This window comes from Opisthocomus hoazin, chromosome 4, assembly GCF_030867145.1.
Source record: "Opisthocomus hoazin isolate bOpiHoa1 chromosome 4, bOpiHoa1.hap1, whole genome shotgun sequence".
NCBI lineage: Eukaryota > Metazoa > Chordata > Aves > Opisthocomiformes > Opisthocomidae > Opisthocomus > Opisthocomus hoazin.
Window position 1 is genome coordinate 3,581,521 of NC_134417.1, and position 22,090 is coordinate 3,603,610.

General features: G+C 42.2%; 1 protein-coding gene across 1 annotated transcript in view; it reads right to left on the reverse strand.

The window, feature by feature from the left end:
- UGGT1 (UDP-glucose glycoprotein glucosyltransferase 1) overlaps window positions 1-21,582 on the reverse strand; it is a 47,350-nt gene extending 25,768 nt beyond the window's left edge. The window contains 19 exon segments of the mRNA XM_075417582.1: window positions 94-258; window positions 1,987-2,118; window positions 2,994-3,129; window positions 3,576-3,661; window positions 4,768-4,887; window positions 5,152-5,302; window positions 5,973-6,064; window positions 9,133-9,193; window positions 10,296-10,395; window positions 11,268-11,368; window positions 11,569-11,647; window positions 13,343-13,439; window positions 14,720-14,894; window positions 16,044-16,156; window positions 17,038-17,168; window positions 17,706-17,788; window positions 19,471-19,609; window positions 21,484-21,561; window positions 21,564-21,582. Coding sequence (XP_075273697.1) covers window positions 94-258; window positions 1,987-2,118; window positions 2,994-3,129; window positions 3,576-3,661; window positions 4,768-4,887; window positions 5,152-5,302; window positions 5,973-6,064; window positions 9,133-9,193; window positions 10,296-10,395; window positions 11,268-11,368; window positions 11,569-11,647; window positions 13,343-13,439; window positions 14,720-14,894; window positions 16,044-16,156; window positions 17,038-17,168; window positions 17,706-17,788; window positions 19,471-19,609; window positions 21,484-21,561; window positions 21,564-21,582 — 2,058 coding nt within the window.
- Between the last annotated feature and the right edge of the window lie 508 nt (window positions 21,583-22,090).

Sequence of the window (22,090 nt, forward strand, 5' to 3'; positions counted from 1 at the left end):
AGTTGTCTTGTGTATTACACATTCAGGGACTTCTGAGTCAGTTTTTCCAAATCTTGTTTGTCTCTTCACGTCACAGCTGCACTCAGCACCTACCAGGTAGACGGCTCGCTGGAAGATGCTCGTGGTTTCCAAGATCTTGTGCATTGTCACAGTTTCTAGGTCATCAGGATCCAGCTGATCTTTTTGAAAAGGCATTCCATTGAACAGCACGACGGGGAGCGGGCCTACACCTGTCTGCTCGTAGTAACCTCTTGCTGCCTACACACAGGGAGAGAAGTAGCTTTACCATGTCAGCCCATTACCACAGGGGTTCGTAATGTTTCCATGCAATACCCACACAAGGCTATTCTAAACACACTGAGATGTCCTTCCAGCTTTTCAGTGATACAGAGAATATTAACTTTATGCAGTGCCTAAGACACTTTCTTTACCTTGCATGGCACAAGATATCCCTGTCTACACAGTTTCAAAGCAAAAAAAGTTACTTCATAATACAGGATTGCAAAATACTTCATTGAGTTTGTACTGTAAATAAATAAATTCCAATGAGCACTTTTGGTAATAGCAAAAAATGCACAACAGGAAATCTGACTTTGCATATGGAAGCAAATGCAATGCAGGCAGTGACAGTTGTAATGTAAGACAGAGTAGAGGTTTTTTCTTATTATTTTTAAGAATACGTTTCTTAATTCATGAAAAAACATTTACTTGTGGGGGAGGGGATTATTACATCAAAACAAATTTCCCCTTTTTGTGTAACCACTGCAAAATGCACCATCATTGCTTATACTCTGTTATGGACAAAAGTTAATCAGGTTCTGCTCTTCAGAGGTTCTGCTTGAGGGCTTCCAAGACCTTTTAAGGACACAATTATCACAAAGCTCAGATCTCATGAGAGAGTGCTCAGTGTTGTTTCAGCTTGTTCTTTACATGGAGACAAGCTCTTTCTGAAGGCTTCCTTCCTTAGGCGCGGGCATTGCCATGTTTTAAGCCCTGGTTGTGCTGAATGGTGTTAGGTACACCAGTTGCGACAAGGCCTCCAGAACGGCCCCTCAAGTCTTCTGGAGCAGAGCACTTTGCAGATGTTTGGAGTTTTTTTTGGAGGGGATTGTTGCTTTTGTTTTGTTTGGGTTTGACTTTGTGTCTAGTATGTAAACTGAAAAGGCCTCTCCTGTCATACAAAAATGCCTGTCTGTTATGGGTTTTGATTCCCTCAAAATGCTTTTCCCTTCACTTTCTACATTGGAAGATGGACAGCATGTGTGCATATATATAACCCCGACTGCATTCCTTACGTTTACAGATGAAGGCAGTATCATCTGTCTTACAGAGCTATTATAGACAGGATTTTCATTCTTTCTTTTAGAATATTCAACAGAAATATAAACATCCCCTTACAGAACCTCAAATAAAATTTGCGTCTTCTCACATGTAAGTGATCCAGTAGTGATTTGCTCGCCCAATTTTCTCCATGCAGAGAAGTATCAACCCTAAAAATAACTTAAGAATTTATTTGAGGAAGATTGTTGAATGCCTTACTATAGGAAAGGCATTTTGAATCCATCATCGTTACTTTATCTCACACAGTATTCAAACACTGATAAAGAAAACTCACACCAATCCCTCGCGGACATTAAGCCCCTTGGTTTTCTTATGAACCACTCCATCACCTTGACTTTTTTCAAGCAATTTTAAACTCTACTGAAGTCTGCACACCAGAATGAAAGCACGACTTACGTGTCACAAGAAAGTTAGCTGGCTATACATATGGATTGCTAAAAATATGTATTACAATGTATTATCTATATTATGTTTATTACATAAGGCTTTGTGCTGACCACAAATAATTACTAGAAGTCATCCAATGTGATAAAATAGTTACCTGGTTAGTAAGAAAACTGGATCAAGAAATTGTACGTAACTATATTTTCAAAACGGTGTTGGAGCCAAAAAAAGGGAAAAAAACTCTATTTCATGAATTCTTACCTTTCTGTTTTGATCATAGGCAGAATCAATTCCCAGAACGCTGCCGACTTCCACGTACGGGTACTGCTTCTCAAGAACACTAACCACATGCTCCACCTTCAGCCGACCTCCTGTTTTTACTTTGTTGTATATCTGAAAGGGGGATACAAATACAAGTTTCCAGCGGCAACTGTAAAGCTTCTGTCCTTATCAAAGGTAAGCTGACCTGTCACCTGTATTCCAGTAATTACAATAAGGCATTAACAGCCAGACTGCAAAACATATTTGCATATTTATTAGCTGCAATAACAGCTCCTAAGCACTTGTAGCTCCTATAATTATCTTGCTTTACCTCGTAGTCATTCCAGTGAGACTGGAAGAAGGTAAATATCATTTATTTCTTTAAGTAATAACTTGCCTCTAATTAGAAAAGGTATTTGAAGGGGAAGAGTAGTGCTTAGGGAAAAAAGGCTGAAGTAAAGCAGATCAAAAGAGCTACAACACAACAGACCTCACATGTAAAGTATGTAACTGTTTCCCTCTTGAAGGCACAAGATTTTACTTCAGCTTACAAATGCACACCCCAAAAAATGTAAAAGGCATTGTCTTCAAATCGCCAGCAGTTTAATGTTACTGTATGCCCCAGCTGCTCGATTTGTACAACGATGTCAAACCACAAGTGAAAGTGCATTTACTAGCACCTACGTTATCCTTTGATGTGGCAGAAGTATGCAGCAGGAACTGCTCAAAACAAATTACGGTGTTGAAGGGATACAGCAGTTTAGAACTCATTGGCAGAATGAGCAAAGAGGCAGGATCAGAAAACCGTGCCAAAGTGTTGTCACATTTAAATCTGTTACAGTTAGGTCAGAAGCACTTTACAAAGAAACATTTGTTGTGTGGTACTAGTATTCGGAGATACTCTGAATACTAACAGAGTCAAATTAAAATTTCTTCCATTATCTACATATTAGCACGTTAACATAATCTTATTAAAACATTAATTTGCCTTTTAAATGAATACTTACAGACATGACAGTCTGGAAAGCGTAATTATTGTCTGTTTCTTGTGCCACATAATTGTATGTCCTAAGGAGGGCAACACCAGGATCCTGAAGTCCATCAACATCCTCCGAGTCATTAACCACAAAGACTAGTCCTATCCTGCAACCGAACAAATCCCCAGATCATGAATCTATTATACTAATAAATAATCAACTCTTCTTACAGCTGTCAGCTATGATCGTCATCGTAGACAGTGGCTTTTTCTGGAACAGACTGGTAAGATTTTGAGCAGAGTGGCCAGAAATCAAACTGAAGACGTATAATCTCTAATGGTGAGTCCATCAGAATCTTGATTTTCATCTCTCTCTTATCCAAAGTACTTGCTTTTAAGTTTCTTTTGGACTGTTAAAGAAACTGAGCTCTGTTTTGCTAGTAGCAAAAGTTATATTCAAAAAAACCTTAAGTAAGAAGTAAATGCCCTTCCCAACCACCCATACAAGATATCTAACATTTCTACAGCATCCTAGCAATGAGAATTTTGCAATTTCAGAAGTCACAAAAATCAAACTGATGTAAAAAAAATCCTGTTAAAACGTAGCAATTACCTCAGTGGGATGTGATTACTGAAGAACATCTCTGCCACGTTCAGTAATTCTGCTGTGGTCTCGTGAGTAGGATCCACTATCAGCACCTGCACATAAATTGCAAGTGAAAAGTTTCTGTTCCCTTAAGAAGTCAAGATATGAGTTTTTGATTAGCGATAGCTTCATTGATGTCTCAGTGCGGAATTACCATCAGTCCTATTTTATGCACTGCCAGGGAGATGAGGTCCACTAAATAATAGTTTCTTCTGAAGTCATCCTGTCTAAACCACTCCTTTCACCAGATGAGACCAGACTCCTTACATACTTCATCTTTACCTCAGTATCCCCTAGCATCCAGGCTTCCGCCTCTGGATGTACACAAATCCACCCATTAGGATGTGCATGGGAGATCGGCATTTGTCAGAACTGAGGAACACAGCATTGCTCTGCTCAGCCCCCTGGACAGCCAATGCTGCTAAGGCATTCGCAGAGCAAGCCCAAACCCAGACAGAACTGGGCCATTCAGAATGAATTTAGTGCCCTTTATTTATGCCAAGAGTTGCCTTTTAGTAATTTAAATGTTAGAAGTACTGAACTCCAGAGAAAAAGAGAACACACGAAAGCTCCCACAGCTTCAGGTGGTTCAGGTCCCTATTTGCCACTAGTCAGAGGAGTTGTTTTTGCTACAGGGCCAGCCTGCCACATGACAAGCGTACAGTACAGAATTTACCAACTCCATGTGACTAAGTTTAAATAGTTTACCTAGAGACTATAAGGACACCTAGGATGAAGCTGAGAGCTGTTGATCATCTTTTGAAGTCTCGGTGCAAGAATGCTTTCTAACTGAAACAACTGCAGTTGGTCTTAATCCTGTTAAGAAGATACTAATTAACAAATTTGAGGGATTTCATTAACCAACTTCAGGTATTACCACAAGGTTGAAATGCACCAAATTCTCACTCATCAGATGATAGTTTTTTTCCACTGATGAAGCAATTTTTGGTGTCCAATAGATGCCAGAGAATCATGCTCAGTAATTTCTGAATGTCAGCCATAACTCACAAGTAGAACAAAACCTTTTAGAAAAGCATCCAGTCTCAAGGTATTTAAGTGACAGGGAATGCAGCATATATGTAGGTGAGCTGCAAACACTAATGTCCCTGCTGTTAAAAAACAACATGCACATTTCATTCCTAGTCAGATTACTACTTACAAAATTATGGAAGTTTTTTCTGATCTGCCTGATCACGCCTGGAAACGTGGGACGCAGCAGTTCTTGCACACTGGAAGGCCAGGAGTTATACCGACTGTCAACTTCAAGATTGTTGATCCACTAAGGAAAAATAAAGGCATTTGAAGTCCTCCTGCTCGAGTGTGAGACTGTGAAACATTTTCAAATCAGACAACTGTATAGAGAACTGTATGAATAAGTTAAAAAAAGCTTTTCAAAAAGAGCTAATTATATTTGTAACCTTACTTTTTTTCTCCACTGCAGTTTCAGAGCTCGTTGTGAGAGAAGAACAAAACTTCCCCTGGCAGTTTAAGAACGCGCTGCCCAATGGCAGATAAAGTGTCTCTCACACAAAACCATACGCACTGAAATAGCAGGGCTTCTGATGTCCACAGCGTAGTCGGAATCTGATGGCTGGATGTTCAACTTCAGAACATTGTGCAAGGAAAGACCCTCAATTCCTAAGCTGTGCAGGCCTTCCATAACGCGAGCTTCATTGCGTAGCACATCAATCAAGCTGGAAGGAAAAGAAAAAATGTTGAATCTTGAAGACACAGCAAATAACTTGCTCTTACCCTGAGTGGTAACAGATGAAAGGTATGAACAAGCCTGCTGTGTCTCTGCATTAGTTCTTATTTATCATCTATTTCTAACTGTCCTATGAAACCAGAGATAACTTACACCTATTCAACTATATTACATTTCTAGGAGAAACTATATGAAGTCAAGATAACTAAAGCATGATACACATATCAATTCCACATTACTGAAACAAATCTTGACGTGATACAGGCTGGTTTTCAGATGAAAAATTTACAGCGGTTTATCCTTTGAGAATCAGTCTGCTGTCTTCAGAATAAGATCTGTACGTTGACAGTCTTGGAGACAAAAATCCTGCTAGTCACAGCACAGATCAAAAGAACAGTACAAAGGTGACTTCCTATTTCATATTCTAGAATATTCCAGTTTTCACATCAGCTTTTTTGTTAGAAATGCACTTGCCAAAGAGAAGGAACCACGATTTGCTCTCTGCAGTACTTACCAATTAAACTTAGTCTAGATAGAGACTTTGTGAAGAAGGTTCGGAACTGTCTAAGTGACTTTACCATCCGTGCACAAGCAGGATGCCAGCTTCTAAACAGGATACAATTAGTCTGAAAAAAAACACCAAAACCAAACATTCCTACCTAAATATGTCCTGAGTGTCTAAATCAATAAGTAGTCCATTGATGAACAGGGCAGAGTCTCCTGGTTGTAATCCTAATGTTCCTTTGAAATACTGAAAGAAAGTAGAAGGCCATTAGAAGAATGCTCTGCACAAGAAAAATTACTAGAGTTTAATGTGTCGAAAGTGTAGATTTTATCTCCCTTATTACATTACAAATTGCATTACATTACTTGTCAACTACAGTCTTTGCCAACTTTGTGTGAATCTGTATCAGAGGAAAAAACAACAGAAGCTATTCAGTGCACAGATACATAAATGGGACTTCTGTTTGTCTTGACATGATGCAGTCCCTGAGTAGGCTCTTTAAATATACTCAGATTAAATAATTAGAAATGCTTGAGGGAAGATTAAATAATTAGAAATGCTTGAGGGAAGCAAATTATTTTTTTTTTTTTTTAGCTGACAGCCCATAAAGTAGATGGACAAATAGCACCCAGTCACCTGCCTTAGCTCTTTAACATGCAGTTTTGGGCAGAACAGACTTAAACTGCTGGATATTGCGTGCACTCACTAGTGGAACTAACTGCTGTGTTTAAGGTGCAAGTTAAGTCCTGACCTAGTGGATGTGTCATCAATGAAAAGCAGGTGAGCTGCCACTGTAATCTGATCTCCCCAAAATCAGACAGCACGCAAGACTTAGCAATGTTTTGGATTTTTTTCCAGGTACCTCTAAGCAGTACTCCTTTTGAATGGATACTTGCCACCACTGGAGAGAACAATTCTGAATCGGGGGAGGCGAATAAAACACAGTCCTCCTGGAGCAAATTTCCTAACTCTAGCATGAAAATTTCTGTTTAAAACCTGAAAAATGGCATTGCTTTCTTGCAATACCTTTTATCTTGCAGTACCAGTTACAAAATTCTGTTAAGAGGCATGATGAACACTGAAGGAGAAACATAGTATTTGGGCATTTAAAAACACTTAATATTGTGAAGAATGCGAGCAAAGCAAACAGAGGAATAGCGGAGTACCATGTGAAGCACAAAGAACAGGAAAGCAGCATCTAATCAGGAAGAATTTATATATTTTATTAAATAAAAAAAAGCTCCAGAGAAGAGCTAAGTACATGCAGTGCTAAATTGTTTCTTTTAGTGGATAATTATATAGTGAACTATAACTTTCCAATAGCAGTGAACTTCACTATCGAATAATATCCACACAGAGTCATGCAAAGAATAGCTTCAAAGGGCAGGGTTAGATCTAGCCAGATCTGGATCTAGCAGCCTAGACATACTTTGAACAAAAACGAATCCACAAAATCACAGGTTTACCTGTGGACCAGTCTGATCTACCACGTAACAGAAAAGCCACCAGGTAGCTGTAGCTTGCACTTACATTCTATACTTTGTCCCTTCCAGAACCACACGGGACAACAATGTCAAACCGCATCCCTTCTTTTTGGATTTTATCGCTATTGAACAACAAAGGATTTCTCTTTCAGAACAGGAATCTCAGGGGACTTGTAAGTAGATGTCAGGTAACTTTGCATTTACTAGTATACTAGCCAAATATCATTGATTAGATTTTGAACAAAGACATGAGTGTGTACTTAACATACTCTGTATTTTTCCTGTTAATATTAGGTGAGACTGAAATGCATAAATAGATCAGCATAGATCATAGAACAAAAGTTCTTTGGCTTTGTTTTTATTACCGTCTTGAACTTTTATTTTGCAGTCTATCCAGACTGCACTACCAGGTGTGTTTTAATTGCACGAAATTCTGTACAAAAGCCTGTACAAAATTCCCAAGTGGCTACTGTTTCTTTCAGTACTTTGCTGATGCCAGGTACACAACAGAGCTGTTGAAACATTTTTCTGCAAACACCTGAGCCCACTCAGTGACCTCCTGAAGTCCCTCACAACCTGGGGTGGGGTTTTTTTTTAGTGATTCTGTTTCAAAGCACATGTAGACTTACTTGGATAGCTGTTCAACTTTGTTCGTTCCCTAGTTTCACTCTCAAAACACCAACATTGGAACCATTTCCTCCACACAGCATGATTCATTCTAAGCTGTGGCAGAAAGTTTTGAGCTTATTCTGTGACCTCCTTGTAAACGCTGATGAATTCAGGTATCTTAGCACCATCTCAGACTGCGTAATGAGAACTAAATTTCTTCTGCATCCTTAAAACTGTAAGAAGGTGCTTAATATATTTGCTTTTCAAGCAATAGTTTTCTAACAAGCTACGTTCCATCCAGCTCAGACATTTTAAAATAATCTAAAAATATTAACTACATTTTGACTCTAGTCACTTCTGCTAAAAAACACACTTTTAATACCTAGTTACTTTTGAGAAGTTCAGAATACAATCAAAACCTAAAATCAGTAACTCGATGCCAGTCTCTTTTAACTGTTACCCAGGATGAGTAGTGCTATGACGTTCCAACTTAGACATCTGCTATACTGCTCAAATTAAGAACTAGGTCAGAGACTGAAAGGCGGCCAGCCGGCAGGCACAGTCCTACAAGAAACATACTGACCATCTCTATACAACTTTAGCAGGCAAGCCATCACTACAAACGTGTAACTCGGAAACTAAAGGCAGATGTGACACAGTCCTGTCCTGTAGGTCAAATTGAGACAGTCTGCATGGAAATCCTAAGAACACCTATGCTGTGTTTTCTGTAAATTAACATTTTCTGCCAGGGTTAACAACATAGTACTTTCATTGTATTTAAAATTAATTTTGTAAAGATAAATAAACACAGTTAACAGATTCTGACTTCAGATACCGAGCAGAATGTCGCTTTCATATACGTTAACAAGTGCTTGTCAAATAACTGTCAGAACACTTGACTACTAGAAACAACCACTGCAGGGGCAGCTCTGTGAACAAAATCCCATATCATCCTTCCCCAACACAGTGATCTCACTCAAAGAGTTTCTGACCAGTATTTTCATATTTGAGCAAACAAGCTAAATTATGTTCCTAATCCATGTTTGAAAATCCACCACTTCTTTACTTCCCAGATGCATACAAAGTTGTGTGTGAATACTGATGCAGGTCATTATTTTTGAGCAAAAAGGAAACTTATTAATAGAATCACTACTTTCAAAGCTTGAATTTATATTAAAAAGTAAGTGCAAAAGCACTACGTTACTTGCTTAGAAGCATTACCTTTTGGTTCTCTTCAATTTCTGCTCGGAGTTCCGAAGAAACAACTGTTTTTGTTATGGCTCTACAGAAATAAAAACATCATTCTGTCAATCATCTTTCTATTTATTTAATGGATAGAGTAGATGTCTACTTATCCTACTTTTTGTGCCTTACATATAAATATATTTAGTCTCCTAGTATAAGGAGTTGCAATCAAAAGCACTTGTACTTTGTGGTACCATTAAACAGTAGGATGCACCATTTTTTCTTATACTGTATAACTCAACAGAACATAAAAATGGTAACCACATGCCAGCTCTCAGTGTCTAATTTCACCTTAGCCATAATCAAAGTGGGCAGCTGCCAGAAAGGTAGAGGTGGAGGCTGGCAGCAGGAAGCAGGGGGATTTCACTCCTTGTGGGTTCCCATTCCCTTCCTTCCACTCGATCTAGTGACTGGCGAGTACAGCTCACTGATCTGACTGAAAACGCAATGAGAACGCAATGCCTACCTTAAGCAGCTACAAATAGCACAATCTTAACTTCAGGTAGTGGGAAGTACGACCAAAATTCAGGTTGTTTTTAGTCTCAGGTAACTTACTCAAAAAGAAGGAGCTCCTATAATATCATCTTCACAACCCAGGTCATGGAATGTACCAAAAGAAATGTATTTCTAGACTGGTTGGGCAAGCCAGATTGTGACTGAATTTCTTGAAATTAATTTGAGTATCCTCAAGACAGTCATTGACAAAGTGGAAAAAACAGTGGAATTGCACGTAAGTCTCTGACATGAGACTGGCTGGGCTGTTTGCCAAAGCAGATCCCAGAAGAAAGGTGGGATCCAGTGAGTAGATAAAGCTTAAAGCACCAAACAGAAATCCTATCTAGTAAATTCTTGAGGACTTGATGCAAAAGGTTCAGAAGCATTTCACAACAAAATAGCACGGAGGATTCTGTCAAATTTTCCAACAGTCCACATCAACTGCCATCCAAGAGAAACACTGCAAGATCCTCTTTGTAACCATAGGCTGAAGAACTTCTCTGCGTAAACATTCCCCAGTGTTTGCTTCCAGCTAAATGGAAGCTCGGACATTAACCCAGCCAATGCTGCCTGTCTCAGGTTCTGCTCAGGAAAAAAAAAAAAAAGACAGTAAGAAAACTTCTAGAACCCATAATTAAAGTTACCTGGCCTTTGTAGGAAAGTTCTGACTGATATATTTCATGACCATCAAAGCATCCACAGGCGGAGCAGTCAAAATGCGAGCAGCTGTTTGAAAACTTAAATCTGGAAGTGAAGAAACAGAAGTCAAAAACTCTAAACTGAAAACAAGCCAACGCAGAGTCCTCTTAGCTGTAGCTTTCAGCTTTTTTTCCTTGTTACCCATGAAAATTCATTTTCTATCTGTGCCTTTAGATACTTTTATTTTTAATCTTCTTCCTTGTATTCAACTTCTGTTTGTTGCCTTGAAGTAAGCAAGCCTTTTGAAATGAAGCAATGTATCCTGTCTACAGGTTGCCTCAATGAGTCCGGACCGTCGCCCTTTTTTTTGGCTGAGGTGGGGGGATATGCCCTTCCGAAGGGGTCTGGGTACGTTTCACAAGCTGGAAACATCAACAGCCATCTCCTGGACATAGGCAGGTACATCTCTGTGGCTACAACACATGTTCAGCATTTCAAATTACTCTTTTTTTCAGAGGATGAAAAGCCTTTCCACAGGCCTCCACAGACTGTTTCCAGAGAGACAAGTCAGAGTTGCATGCAGATGCTTTTGAAATACCCATTTCCTTTGCTCTTGAGAAATCTCGGCTTTCCACACCAAGAATGTGACCGTGGAAAGAAACTTTACGTTTCCTTTGCTTTTCTGCCTCTAGCAGATCATACAAGTAGTCAGTTTAAGAGCAAGTGGCCTACTGTGCTGCCCAATACAGAAAGCAAACCTCATTTCAGAAGTCCGGTGAAACTCTCTTTCTGACAGCTATTTCAACAGGACACTACAAAGGCGCTTTAGAAAATCCATTATTTTGCAGTGCAGGAATTTACAGGCAAACTCTCTCAACTGTACACAGCCCCTAGCAACCTCATCTGTGTAGAGCACATCAAGATATGTTCACATTAAGTTTTTGCAGTACAGTCCTGAAAGTCTTCCTAGAGATTACCTTGTAACTGCCATACTTTCAGAGGCGCCATTTCATTGGTACTTTCCACAAGGTGTTTCCTGAGATCTTTCAGCTCTTCTGTCAAGTCAGGATACAGCTGCCTGAAAGGGTATGAGGGTAAAACAGCTTCTGTGATTTCCTATAAGCAAGTCTGCTGCTAATTCAAAGAAAGTAAGATGCAAAAAAGTGTGCTGCCAACACATACGGATAACTCAGGCATTTAAAAAATAATAACAAAGCAAAAGATCTGCATCAAGTTTTTCAATATGACAAAGACCAACAACTTACGACTGAGTTTTACCTTAGTCTTCCAAACAGAAATCCTTGCACTTCATCAATGGGATCATTTTCACCTATTACTGTAGCATTCACATCTGTGCCTGTGAACACACAGAGAACAAGACTATCACCAAGTTTTTCAGAAACAGTTCTCACACTCATCTTCATTAGTGAAAACTACACTGCCGTTAACCAAAAAGAAGAAAGAAAGTGCAAGTTTCAGGTTTTAATTTTAAACCTGCATCCAAGAGATGTTACCTGTACAAACGAACACAGCAACAGCTGAAATAAAACCAAGTTGGAGTATTGAGAAGGAAGAGCCTAAGATGAGTGGAAATCGCAGAGACCTAGGCACTGCAGAGGAGTTCATTAGGGCTTAGGAGCTTTCAGGACACGCCAGCTATGTACAGTGAAGTGCTAAACTTGAGTTGTGAAAACAACCCTGATTTTAGCCCCTAAATACGTGATAAAAAATAATATCCGAGTGAAGTCCAACTCTGGACTTAAACGTCAACAAGAAATGCGTGCAGAAGACTCACACAATCTCCTAACTAGCTGGACGCAAGTCAGCTCCAATCGAGATGCTTTATGCTCAGGTCTAACTAAAGGACCTGACCTTTTCGATGAGTGTTTGCTTTGGGACATCCCAAAACAGCACAGGCGTCAATAAAAGACTGCGCGGTGGGAACATTCCCAGAATCAGACGGGGGCTGGATGAGAACCATGTACCTCTCATGTGGGGCTTGCTGTTTATGAGCTATTTGCACCTCACAGCAATGCAAGTACAGTTTGTCCATTCTGTAAAACATTTTAGATTACTGCATCAATACTGGTATAAAACTTCACAAGTTTACAAATAACAAATCTTCCCCAGAATTTTTTTTTTCTCCACCTGCAGAGACAAAGGCCTCCAACGTCCTATTCTACAAACAATATCAGGGCTTTTGTATGACTTTTTGATGACAAATTAATGGAAATTGTCACACAGTCATAAAAATTTTAAGTTGGATCACCTCATCTAGTATGTTAGTTGCTCTTAAAATTAAATACTTTTACAAATTAAGACCAAAGGGTTTATGTGTCTAGATGGTGGCAAAATATTCTGAGTCAGAGTTTAAATCTGTATCTAGAAGCCGATAAAACTGCAAAATCCTGAAGAACCCAACTCAAAATCCAAGTTCTGTTCTCCAGAACTGGTATCTTGGGGAAAAAAAAACCAAAAACCATCAACAACAACCAAAAAAGCAGGAAATTCTAGGGTTTTATATATGTGCATGTCTATATAAATAAAAAGTATATACGTGCACAGATTAACCTAACAAAATCATTTTGGCAGGTGCATGAGAGTTTGCAAAACAGAGATCAGTGCTCTAAAGAAAGCAGCAAAAGCAAAAAAATCATGCAGGATTCTGCTTTCCCAAAGAACAAGAACAGAAAACACATTCTGCTCTGAGGATGGATAAGCTGAGGCAAATTAAGGTAGAGGAATTACTTTACATCTGCAGAGAATCTGGTTATCTGGTAAAAAATCAGCTGCGTTAGTAGTGCCTTTACTAAGATCTAGTCCAGAGTCGTGACTCCACTGTGCCCAGCATTCCACAAAGACAGAAGACAAGTGCCATGGCAAGGATATATTTCATAAAGGACATAATCCCAAAAGAGAGAGGAAGAGAAGCGATTTCAGAGCCAAAGAAAGAATATGTGCAATTCAGACAGTCATTCGTATTAAAAGAGGTATAAAATTATCTTTGCAAAATTTAAATGTTCACATTAAAATAGCTAAAATAATAATTCACCTTTCACCTGTGTATCGTCCTTGGCCTTGTATTCTGTACTTTTAATAGCCAGTTCCACACCATAGCCAGAGAGGTAGACTTTTTGTTTACTGGGATTCTGTAAGGAAAAGCAACAAGTCCAGTATTGCCACTCTTTGTTTTGATGTACAAATTTAAAGCTGCCATTTCCCAAAGCGCAGAAATCTCAGGCTGGTACACATTTCACACACAACTGGTGGTGCATGAGAAGTGCACACAGTGAGTGATTCTGCAGTAACATACTGTAATAATTACACTTCCTATTTTATTTCAACAAAACTTTTTGAAGTTCAGAGACCAAATACATCTCTGTGAACCAAAAAAACACTGAAAACCACAAAGCAAGAAGGAACACAAAACAATGTTTTCGGAATTCAGCGTGGAAGCCAAGTAGAGCGGGATAGACTCAGTCATCAAATCAGATAGAGGGGGGGAAAGGAACTTCAACTGTGACGTTCAAAAATGAAACATTCACTGAAGAGTTACAACAGAGAATTACAAAACAACTGGATAAATCAGTGACTCAAGAGAGACGCATAATGCGTTCTGATTTTAATGGGAAACAAAAACGAGCAGTTGTTAGAAGTATTTTGAAGTATACAGGAGTCACACAACTGTGTCAAAATTTACTGTGTAATACACTTAATTTTGAATGTAAATACTCCTCCCAACACTGATAAACAAATTCCTTTTCAAAAGGAAAATGGTGCACGCAATGTGTGACTATCAAAAGTGCAAATGTCACTAGAAGTGAACCAGCTGATGCTTTGTTCGCGTTCAAGTCTGGCCACTACCTGCTACGCTGCAGGTTTTAGGAACCTTAAGCAATATTCAGGAAGAAAGTAAACTCGGATTTCTCAGAGCTTTTGAGATGTAAACGGTAATCCAGTGGCTATGGGCAATTTAGGGGAGGGAGATGGAAACCAGAATAAACCGCACTAGGACTGGTCAGCGGTTCTCTAAAAAAACTGCTACAGAAACGCCTTTCACTTGAAAATGGTACCTTCAGGTTAATCCCCACTTTTCATATCAAGTAACTAACTGGCCTGACCATGGAAAGATGTAATATAGGTAAAGCAACACTTTTTTAGATCAAACTCTGTAATTTATCTGGAGTTTAGGTCTGCATTTGTAAAGTCAAGTGATCCTCCTATTTAAAGAATCATGAGATTTTAAATATTCTGAATTCTTCAGCTACATGCAATAAAAAATAAACTTCCGAATCACTACCAAGGAGCAACATATTATGCAAATATCAGTTTAAAGGGAACAAACTTAGGCCGGTTTTCTGTTTTGAAACCCAGGCAAGGTACTCTCTCCATGCCAGATACCTCTGTTGCAATGCACAAATATACTTACAGCAATATAGTGTCTGAGGACGTAAGTGATTTCTCCTGCCTTGGCCTTTAAAACAAGCCTCCTGTGGTAGCTGTAGAACTCCGCTGAGCCAATCTCAGCGTAAAAGATGATGACAGGGCTTTCGGGGTTGGACACTGGGTACTTGTGGTCCCCTTTGAACAAAAATGGCTTTGGCCTAAGAGTAAACATTGAAGATTATCAGATACACTGTGATTCATAGCATTTCCTCACTCGATGCAAGATGCAGAATTTCCTTTTCTCCAGTTCAATCACTGTTCCTGTCTTCACTGAGCACATAGGTCAGGCTATTCCCACATACTATCAAGGTCGGCAGCACTTCATGCGTGTTGAAAAAGCTTTGTTAAAAATGGATGTATGAAAAGTAAACAAGTAGCTAGGTGCTATTTTGAATCTAATGTGATCCTTATTTTAAAATTGTGACCACTTCCCTTAAATTTTCAGTCAACTTTTTTTCCTCCCCAACAGCGAATCATAAATTCTGTATAGAAAAAATAAAAGGCTAACAGACAAAAAGATCCAGGAGCTCAGATTCAAGGGAACCCTGTCCTTGGCTTAGTATACAAACAAGAAAGTGAAGGAGAAGACTGTTTCCAACTTCTGCTTTTAAATTTTGACTCAAATACAATGAAATATTTAAAATATTCCCAGTGAATCAGAAGAACAGTATGTGAGTTATAGATGCCATATGTCTGCACACTGACAAAAAAAACCCCTTACGCTTACAAAAACCAAAACTACCAAGATTACTATGAAGACAAACTGAAATGGAAAAAAGGTATTAGATTTTTATAGTTTATTACTAAAAGTTACAGTCAAGTTCTGTTCTTATAAAGAAAGCTGAATTTGAAATACATTGTGTGCTAATAGTTTTCTTTGTTAACGCTGAGAAAATTATGTAGGGAAAAAATTCTACGCATGCTTCAAGCCATCCACGAAACGATCTCTGTTATACTAACTGCCATTTTAATATGCAGCCCAGCTCTTTTCTCCCTGCATGCTAAAGGCTTTACATATTCCTGCGAATTCCTACCATCCTTCAGCAAAGTGTTTCCAGCTTTTCCCATGCACTTTCAAAGCATTCCTTCTCCTAGCAGAGTAACAAAGAGCAAGGGATAAGAAAACAATCGCTCCCATCTGGATTAATAAGAAATAAGAGACCGCCACTTCTGGGCAAGCAATGGACAGTATAAATCAACACTGAAGAACGTCGCAGCTAATGGTTTATTACAGTCTCTTCACAGCAGTAGGTCTGTCTAGGTTCCATTTTAAGAGCTAATCCAATGATAGGAAGTGAAGCCAATACCTTTCTGCAGCTGCCTGTAAAAGGCTTCCAAGAGAGTCAAATTCACACGTCTTCTCCCCATGCACAGCAAAAAACAGGGCACAGCCCTTCGGTGGAGGTTCATCTGCTGCTATCTGTATTAAAATGTTTGTAATAAAGTAGGTTGAATGTTTGACCTTAGAACAAGTGAAAATGATAACAGTGTAGCTCTGTAGCAGTTGCTCTTCTTCCATTTCCTAATTCTAAACTAATACGTCTTCCCTGTTTATTACATAATTTAAATACAAGGTAAAAAATGCAAAATTGAGAGTTAAGTCTTAACTGATTACAAATAGTTTTCCAGTCTATTACTATTAACTGTAATATTAGTTCAGGTACAAGAAGTGAGGCTTGTGATTGTGGGGGTTTTGGTTGGGCTTTTTTTTTTTTTTTTTGCATTACACATCAGAAACCTCTGTATTTGGTAAAAATCAAATGACAGAATTATTCCAGACAAAAAAGGAAGATGTCTCCTAGTATTATTGAAGTAAAGCAGTAAAGCACGTTATAATGCGAGGCAATTTGCAGTCAACTGTATGATACCCTGAGTTTAAAAAAGAACAGAGAGTGCAACGAACTTCCCTTTGGGGGTTCTAATCATTAGAGCTATGTATTCATGAATTCCTGTCTTGAAGTAAGTACAGCTGAGTAACGGGAACAGCAGCACCATCACAAGCACCAACGGAGGCAGAGGAATTTTCCTCATAAAAATCTTCACACGTTTTAGTGCAGCGGGCATCAAAGACATGCAGGCATTTTGAAATCCCAGTTCTTTAGTCTACTCTAGACAGATGGACTGAAATGTGGCAGCCAGTGAAATCAGAATATCGTATGCTCTTTAGCTCAGACGTATGAAACACTTCATCAGTTCAAGATTTTCGATATCCTCAGCTGTCTCCTTACAGAGCTCGCTCCTTCCTGGGCCTTGAGTAATGCTCTACAAATCACCTGAGGAGCTCCCCTGTGCCATACTAACCTGTTGGAAGGCTTGAACTGTTGCAGAATAAGAGCGTAATGACAAGGAAAATTTCAGTAAATTCTGCTGCAGAGGTGACAGAGTCTGGCAGGCTACTTTCAGCATTTCCTGGTAAGAAGAGTAATCGCTACCTGCAGAGTCAAAGGACAGGCAGTTACCTTTCTATACCGCATCCTCATTGAAGAGGGGCTTTTCATCTCAGCTGCGACTGATACTAACAGAAGCCCCTGACATTAAAGGTAAATATGCACATGACTGCTCCTCCTCGATTTTCATTGCAGCCAGTTCTACAGATGGATGAGAGCGGACTTCAGTAGAGATCCACAAGAGTACAGTTCCATACATTCCTGAGGGTGCAAACACAGGCTCGGGGAGACGGGAAACAGCTGAAAGCTCCCCGTTCATTTCAGATCAGAAAGAAACACAGAGAAAAAGCACTGATAATATTTTATACCTCATGTTGAAACAGAAACTGGCAAGTAAAACATGTTTCATGCATTAGTCAGACAGATACCCAAAAGCCTTGAGCACTTTGCAGTAAAAACATCGATGAAATCAGTGCTCATTCGACTTTTGCGATACTAACAACGGAAGGCAAAACATTTTAGCTTAGTTTTCAACCATGTCGACCATCAGTCATCATCAAGAAAAAGGTTATGAAAACTTACCATCGTGTTCAGAGGTCTTAATATTTTGACTAGCTTCAACAAAGTTCCAGAATTTTTCTTGACCCTCTTCTGATAAAAATTCACTGAGGAAGGAGAGAAGAGTTAGCTAGATCTCCGAATTTTCTCTGAAGTCACAATTCTAATACTTTGTAAAGCTTTACAGAAAGTTAGCTCCTACCATGTCTTTACCTATATCCTATCAGATAACAATCTGTTACTAGAAAAAGCAGACCAGGAGAGCTAGACCAACTAACCCAAACAAATAAAAATCGCAGGCCAGGACAAACACACAGTCCATGGCAGCAGCTTGTCAAGCACCTGTTCATCTCTTAGACCACTGGCAGACAGCAGTGAACGTGCTGGGAGCTCTCCTCCCTAGCGCATTTCTTTGCTGGCTGTCTTTTCTGAGAAACATACGTTTTTGTTTGCTTTGCTGTAACAAAGGAGTTTGTTGGAACTGCTAGCTTTGGTGGGGTTTTTGTTTGTTTGCTTGTTTTTAAATGAGCAAAAGGAGAAGTCACAGGTTCAAATCATCATGGAGTAACAATTCACTATATATTGAGCATGCGATTAGGTAGGCATACAGCGTTAGATAGTAAAATAACTCTAAACCTCGCTAGCAACAGACACTTCATCAGGTCTAAACCCGTAACGTGCTTCGTATGCGGAAGGATGCTGCAGCACAAGGCTGGGAGCCTGCTAGCTGCCACGATAGCTCGTGGGTTCGATTCAGCCTGTTCCAGCCCAAGGCGATGGGTACTTCCTGAACCACTGGGTAATGAACTGCAGCGCTGGGCTGAGCAACTGGAACAGCAGGAGTGATTTTACACTGCAGTGCTGTATCATTCTGCAGTTCACTCCAGACGAACAATCCTGAGTACCCAAAATCTTTGGGTACAATGATGAGGTTATATATCAAGGTCTCCTTTGGCACACAGTTTTAATTATTTGCTTACTATTTCACGGTCTCCTAGGATGAGCTTTTCCCCTGCAGATGTCTTGCACTGTCAGGGTATTTAAATCCTGGCACTAACATCTGAGCTTTGCATTATACTGCTTAAGAATTTTTCACCCTTAAGCGATGGAAAATTAAACACACACAATTACACAAATAAAAGTCCTGTTTTGCATAGACATCTCCAAATTAGAATACCGCAGCATGAAATGATGGGGACTTCTGAAGTGCTAAGTGGACTGGCAGAAGCATTATGCTTCCTTTTTCATTTTTAGATAGCGTCTTTAAAAAGTCTTTAATACCATAGAAGAAATCTCCCCAGGCTGACTTGCACAACTCTTAACAAAGCAGTTGACTTCAGACAGTCGATGCACAACTCGCATGAACAAAGTTAAACTCAAGCCTAACCAAGCTAAACATACGTGAGCAACAGATACGTTTCAAAACCTACAGTTGTCACTGAAGTAAAAAATCGTCTGCTTTGGAATCTTACAAAACCATGCTAAACCTCTCCATCTAGGGCTTTGCGTACAACTTCATAAGGCAAAAAATACTTACTACAGAATTATTGTTATGCTTGTTCTAATGCACAATGGAAGAATTTACCATGCAAAAAACTACTACTGTCACCTTTACAATACTCATCCCATCTCCCCAAGCACAGCAGCCATCATGTGCAGCTGTTACTACTCTCCACCAATTAGTGGTGAGCAGAATCCAAAGCACCACGAAACAAATGAAAAAGAGAACTCACGACTCTATCCTCTAAGCATGTTGTGATTTGTCACTGAAAAACCACAATGCACTTGCCTTGTTTCAAGTAATAAAGGAGTTGAAAACCACTTTGTAGTTAGAGACGTTGTCACAGCCTTAGAATCTCCTTTTACAAGTGAAGAGCTGAACCAGATTCCAAGAACTGCAATAAGTATTCCCATTTTATAGAAGCAGCCTAAAAAAGACGAAGAAAAAAGTTAGTTTTACATTGTCTCTTTTCATAAATGCAGCATCTCACATATCCAGATATATTAAGGCATGTTTTAAGATTCTGTGACCCACTGAAGGCAGCACATCAGTGAGATAATCACAGTCTCACCTAGGCTTAGAAAATCAAAAATACTATGAAAACATGAAGAGAGACGAGGATTTTAAGATCTGACTCCTGAGCCGCAATTAAACCTAAATCAGTTCCAGCCTCCTCCACATTTGTCCTTCCAAATAATCTGGCTTCTGTTGTGGGACACCCCCGTCACGCACTGCTCGCGTTAAGCAGAGGTACTGCAGACAGCACGTATTTCAGATGAGGTGGAAACCCATCCCCCCGTTCCTCGTGCGGGAGGCACAGCGCAGTCCGTGTTTGCACGGACCCCTCCGCGGGGGCACTGACCAGCGTCAGGAGGGCCCGGCAAGGTTCAGGCTCCCCGTCAGCCCTTCACGTTCTGCTGGCTGCAGCCGACGACTTCGCTGGGGAACGAAGAAACGAGCATCTCCTGGGTGCACCAAGCACCGCCAGCTTCACAAGCTGAAAAATGAACGAATGAAGATGGACTCAGATGATACAACTTACTGTGAGAAATGAGCCCCAAAAAAACAGAAAAAGCACCATTTCTGTATCGTCCTTCGTGTGTACTTTCATGGCCATATACTCTCTGACCTACTCACCGTAACTCAGCTGAGTGGAGTTCCCTGGCCCACAGCCCTTCGGCTTACGGAAGGCGTGAATTCTCCTGGTAGCTTTCCATCGTAATCTCCAAAAAGTCAAGCTTTATTCCGCCCTCTCTGCCTGGACTGTAATACACATCCAGGCGCTCTCTCGCTTTGTAATCCTTATTTTTCTAAGTCATTTTCCATTCGCCCCGCAACTGGAAGAACAGCCCACTCAAATTCCAGGTCTGTCACGCCCGACGGCCTGTCAGGATCTGACTCGTGTCTCTTTCTCATGGCGATCTCAATGTAAAAAACGGTCTTTGCCTACGTGTTACGTACCGGTAGTTACAGCTCTGCCTGTCTGTGTGTACATACACAACAAAACCACCTGCCCCAGCTGAGTTTCAAAATTCCCACTGCTCCAGCAATCACTCGCCCGCTGCTCTCTCTGTAGCTCAGCACCCTTCCAGAGTAACACCCGAGACGCCCTGCGGTAGCGTGCGAAGGGACACGTGCTCAGCAGCACGCGACGTTTGTTCCACGCCGCCCCGGGAAGCGGCCAGGTGGCCTTGCGCGCCGCTTCCCGGCTACCGCCACCGCTGCTCACGGAGGAGGAGGCTGGGTCGATATTCGTGGAACGAAACCACGGCTTCCGCCACGGCGTTGGCGGTCCCTCCAGCATCGATCGGGCCCTTCGCGGCCACCGCGGTGGCTGGGACAGCGCGGCAATGCACAGTGGTGCGCTCTGCGGCCGCAGCGCCTGCGCCGCCCGCTCGGGCCTGCCTTCCCGTTCCGCGGGAGACGGGAACGAAGCCCTGGTTCTGTGTGAAATGGGGAGGGGAAAGCCCAGCGCGGCCGCGCCGCGGGGAGCGGCGGAGGCACGGGGCGAGGGGGCCCGGCGGCGTCCCGCTGCCGCGCCGCCCCGGCTTTGCGGGGGTTCTCCCCCCGCTCCTCAGCTCAGGGGACAGCCGCGTCCCGCCCCGCGGAGCCGAGTCACCCGGCCCGGCGCCTGCCCGGTGCGGCGGCAGCCGGCCCGCTGGCTGAGCGGCCCCGGCTGCGGGCGCAGAGGCCGCACGCCCCTCCCGGGCCCCGCCGCAGGGCCGAGGGGCCGCGGCCCAGCCCCCGTCCCGGGCCCCACCGCCGCCGCCACCCGCGCCCGGGTCGCCGTGGTAACCGCACCTGGCACCGGCCGCCACGCGCCCTTCCGGCTCCCAGCGCCGCTGCCGCCGCTTCCGGGCACGCCGCTTCCGCTGCCGGCGAGAGGGGCCGCGCCGCCATCGAGTCGCGGTGCCAGAGCGTCACCCGGCCGCCATCTTGGGGGCGGTGGGTCCGCCCTCCGCGCCCGCCAATGGGTCCCTCAGCCGCCCCCAGAGCCCCGGCCCCGGGTGCTGCCCCGCTCCCGGCCGCCGTGTGGGAGCAGAGCCCAGCCAGGCGCGGGGGCCGCGGCGGGGTGAGGGCGGGGGCCGGGGCGCGGGACCGACGGCCGCCCCGCAGAGCGCTGAACCGCGCCCGGACCCTCCCCGGCCGCTGCTGGCGGGGCTGGGCGCGACCCGAGGGGCGGGCGCGGCCCGCTGGGGTAACGCGGGCGCGGCTGTGTCACCGCCAGGTTTCCTCGGGTTTCACTTTAAAAGACCACTGTAACGCCGGCTTCCCGCCCGCCCGGCGGCGCCCCGGGGCAGAACCCGGCCGAGCCCGGCGCCGCGGGCAGCAGCGGAACCCCGGGGGGCTCGGGGCCGCCGTGCAGTGACTGGCAGAGCCCCTTCCCCTCCGCGCGCCCCGTGAGGCA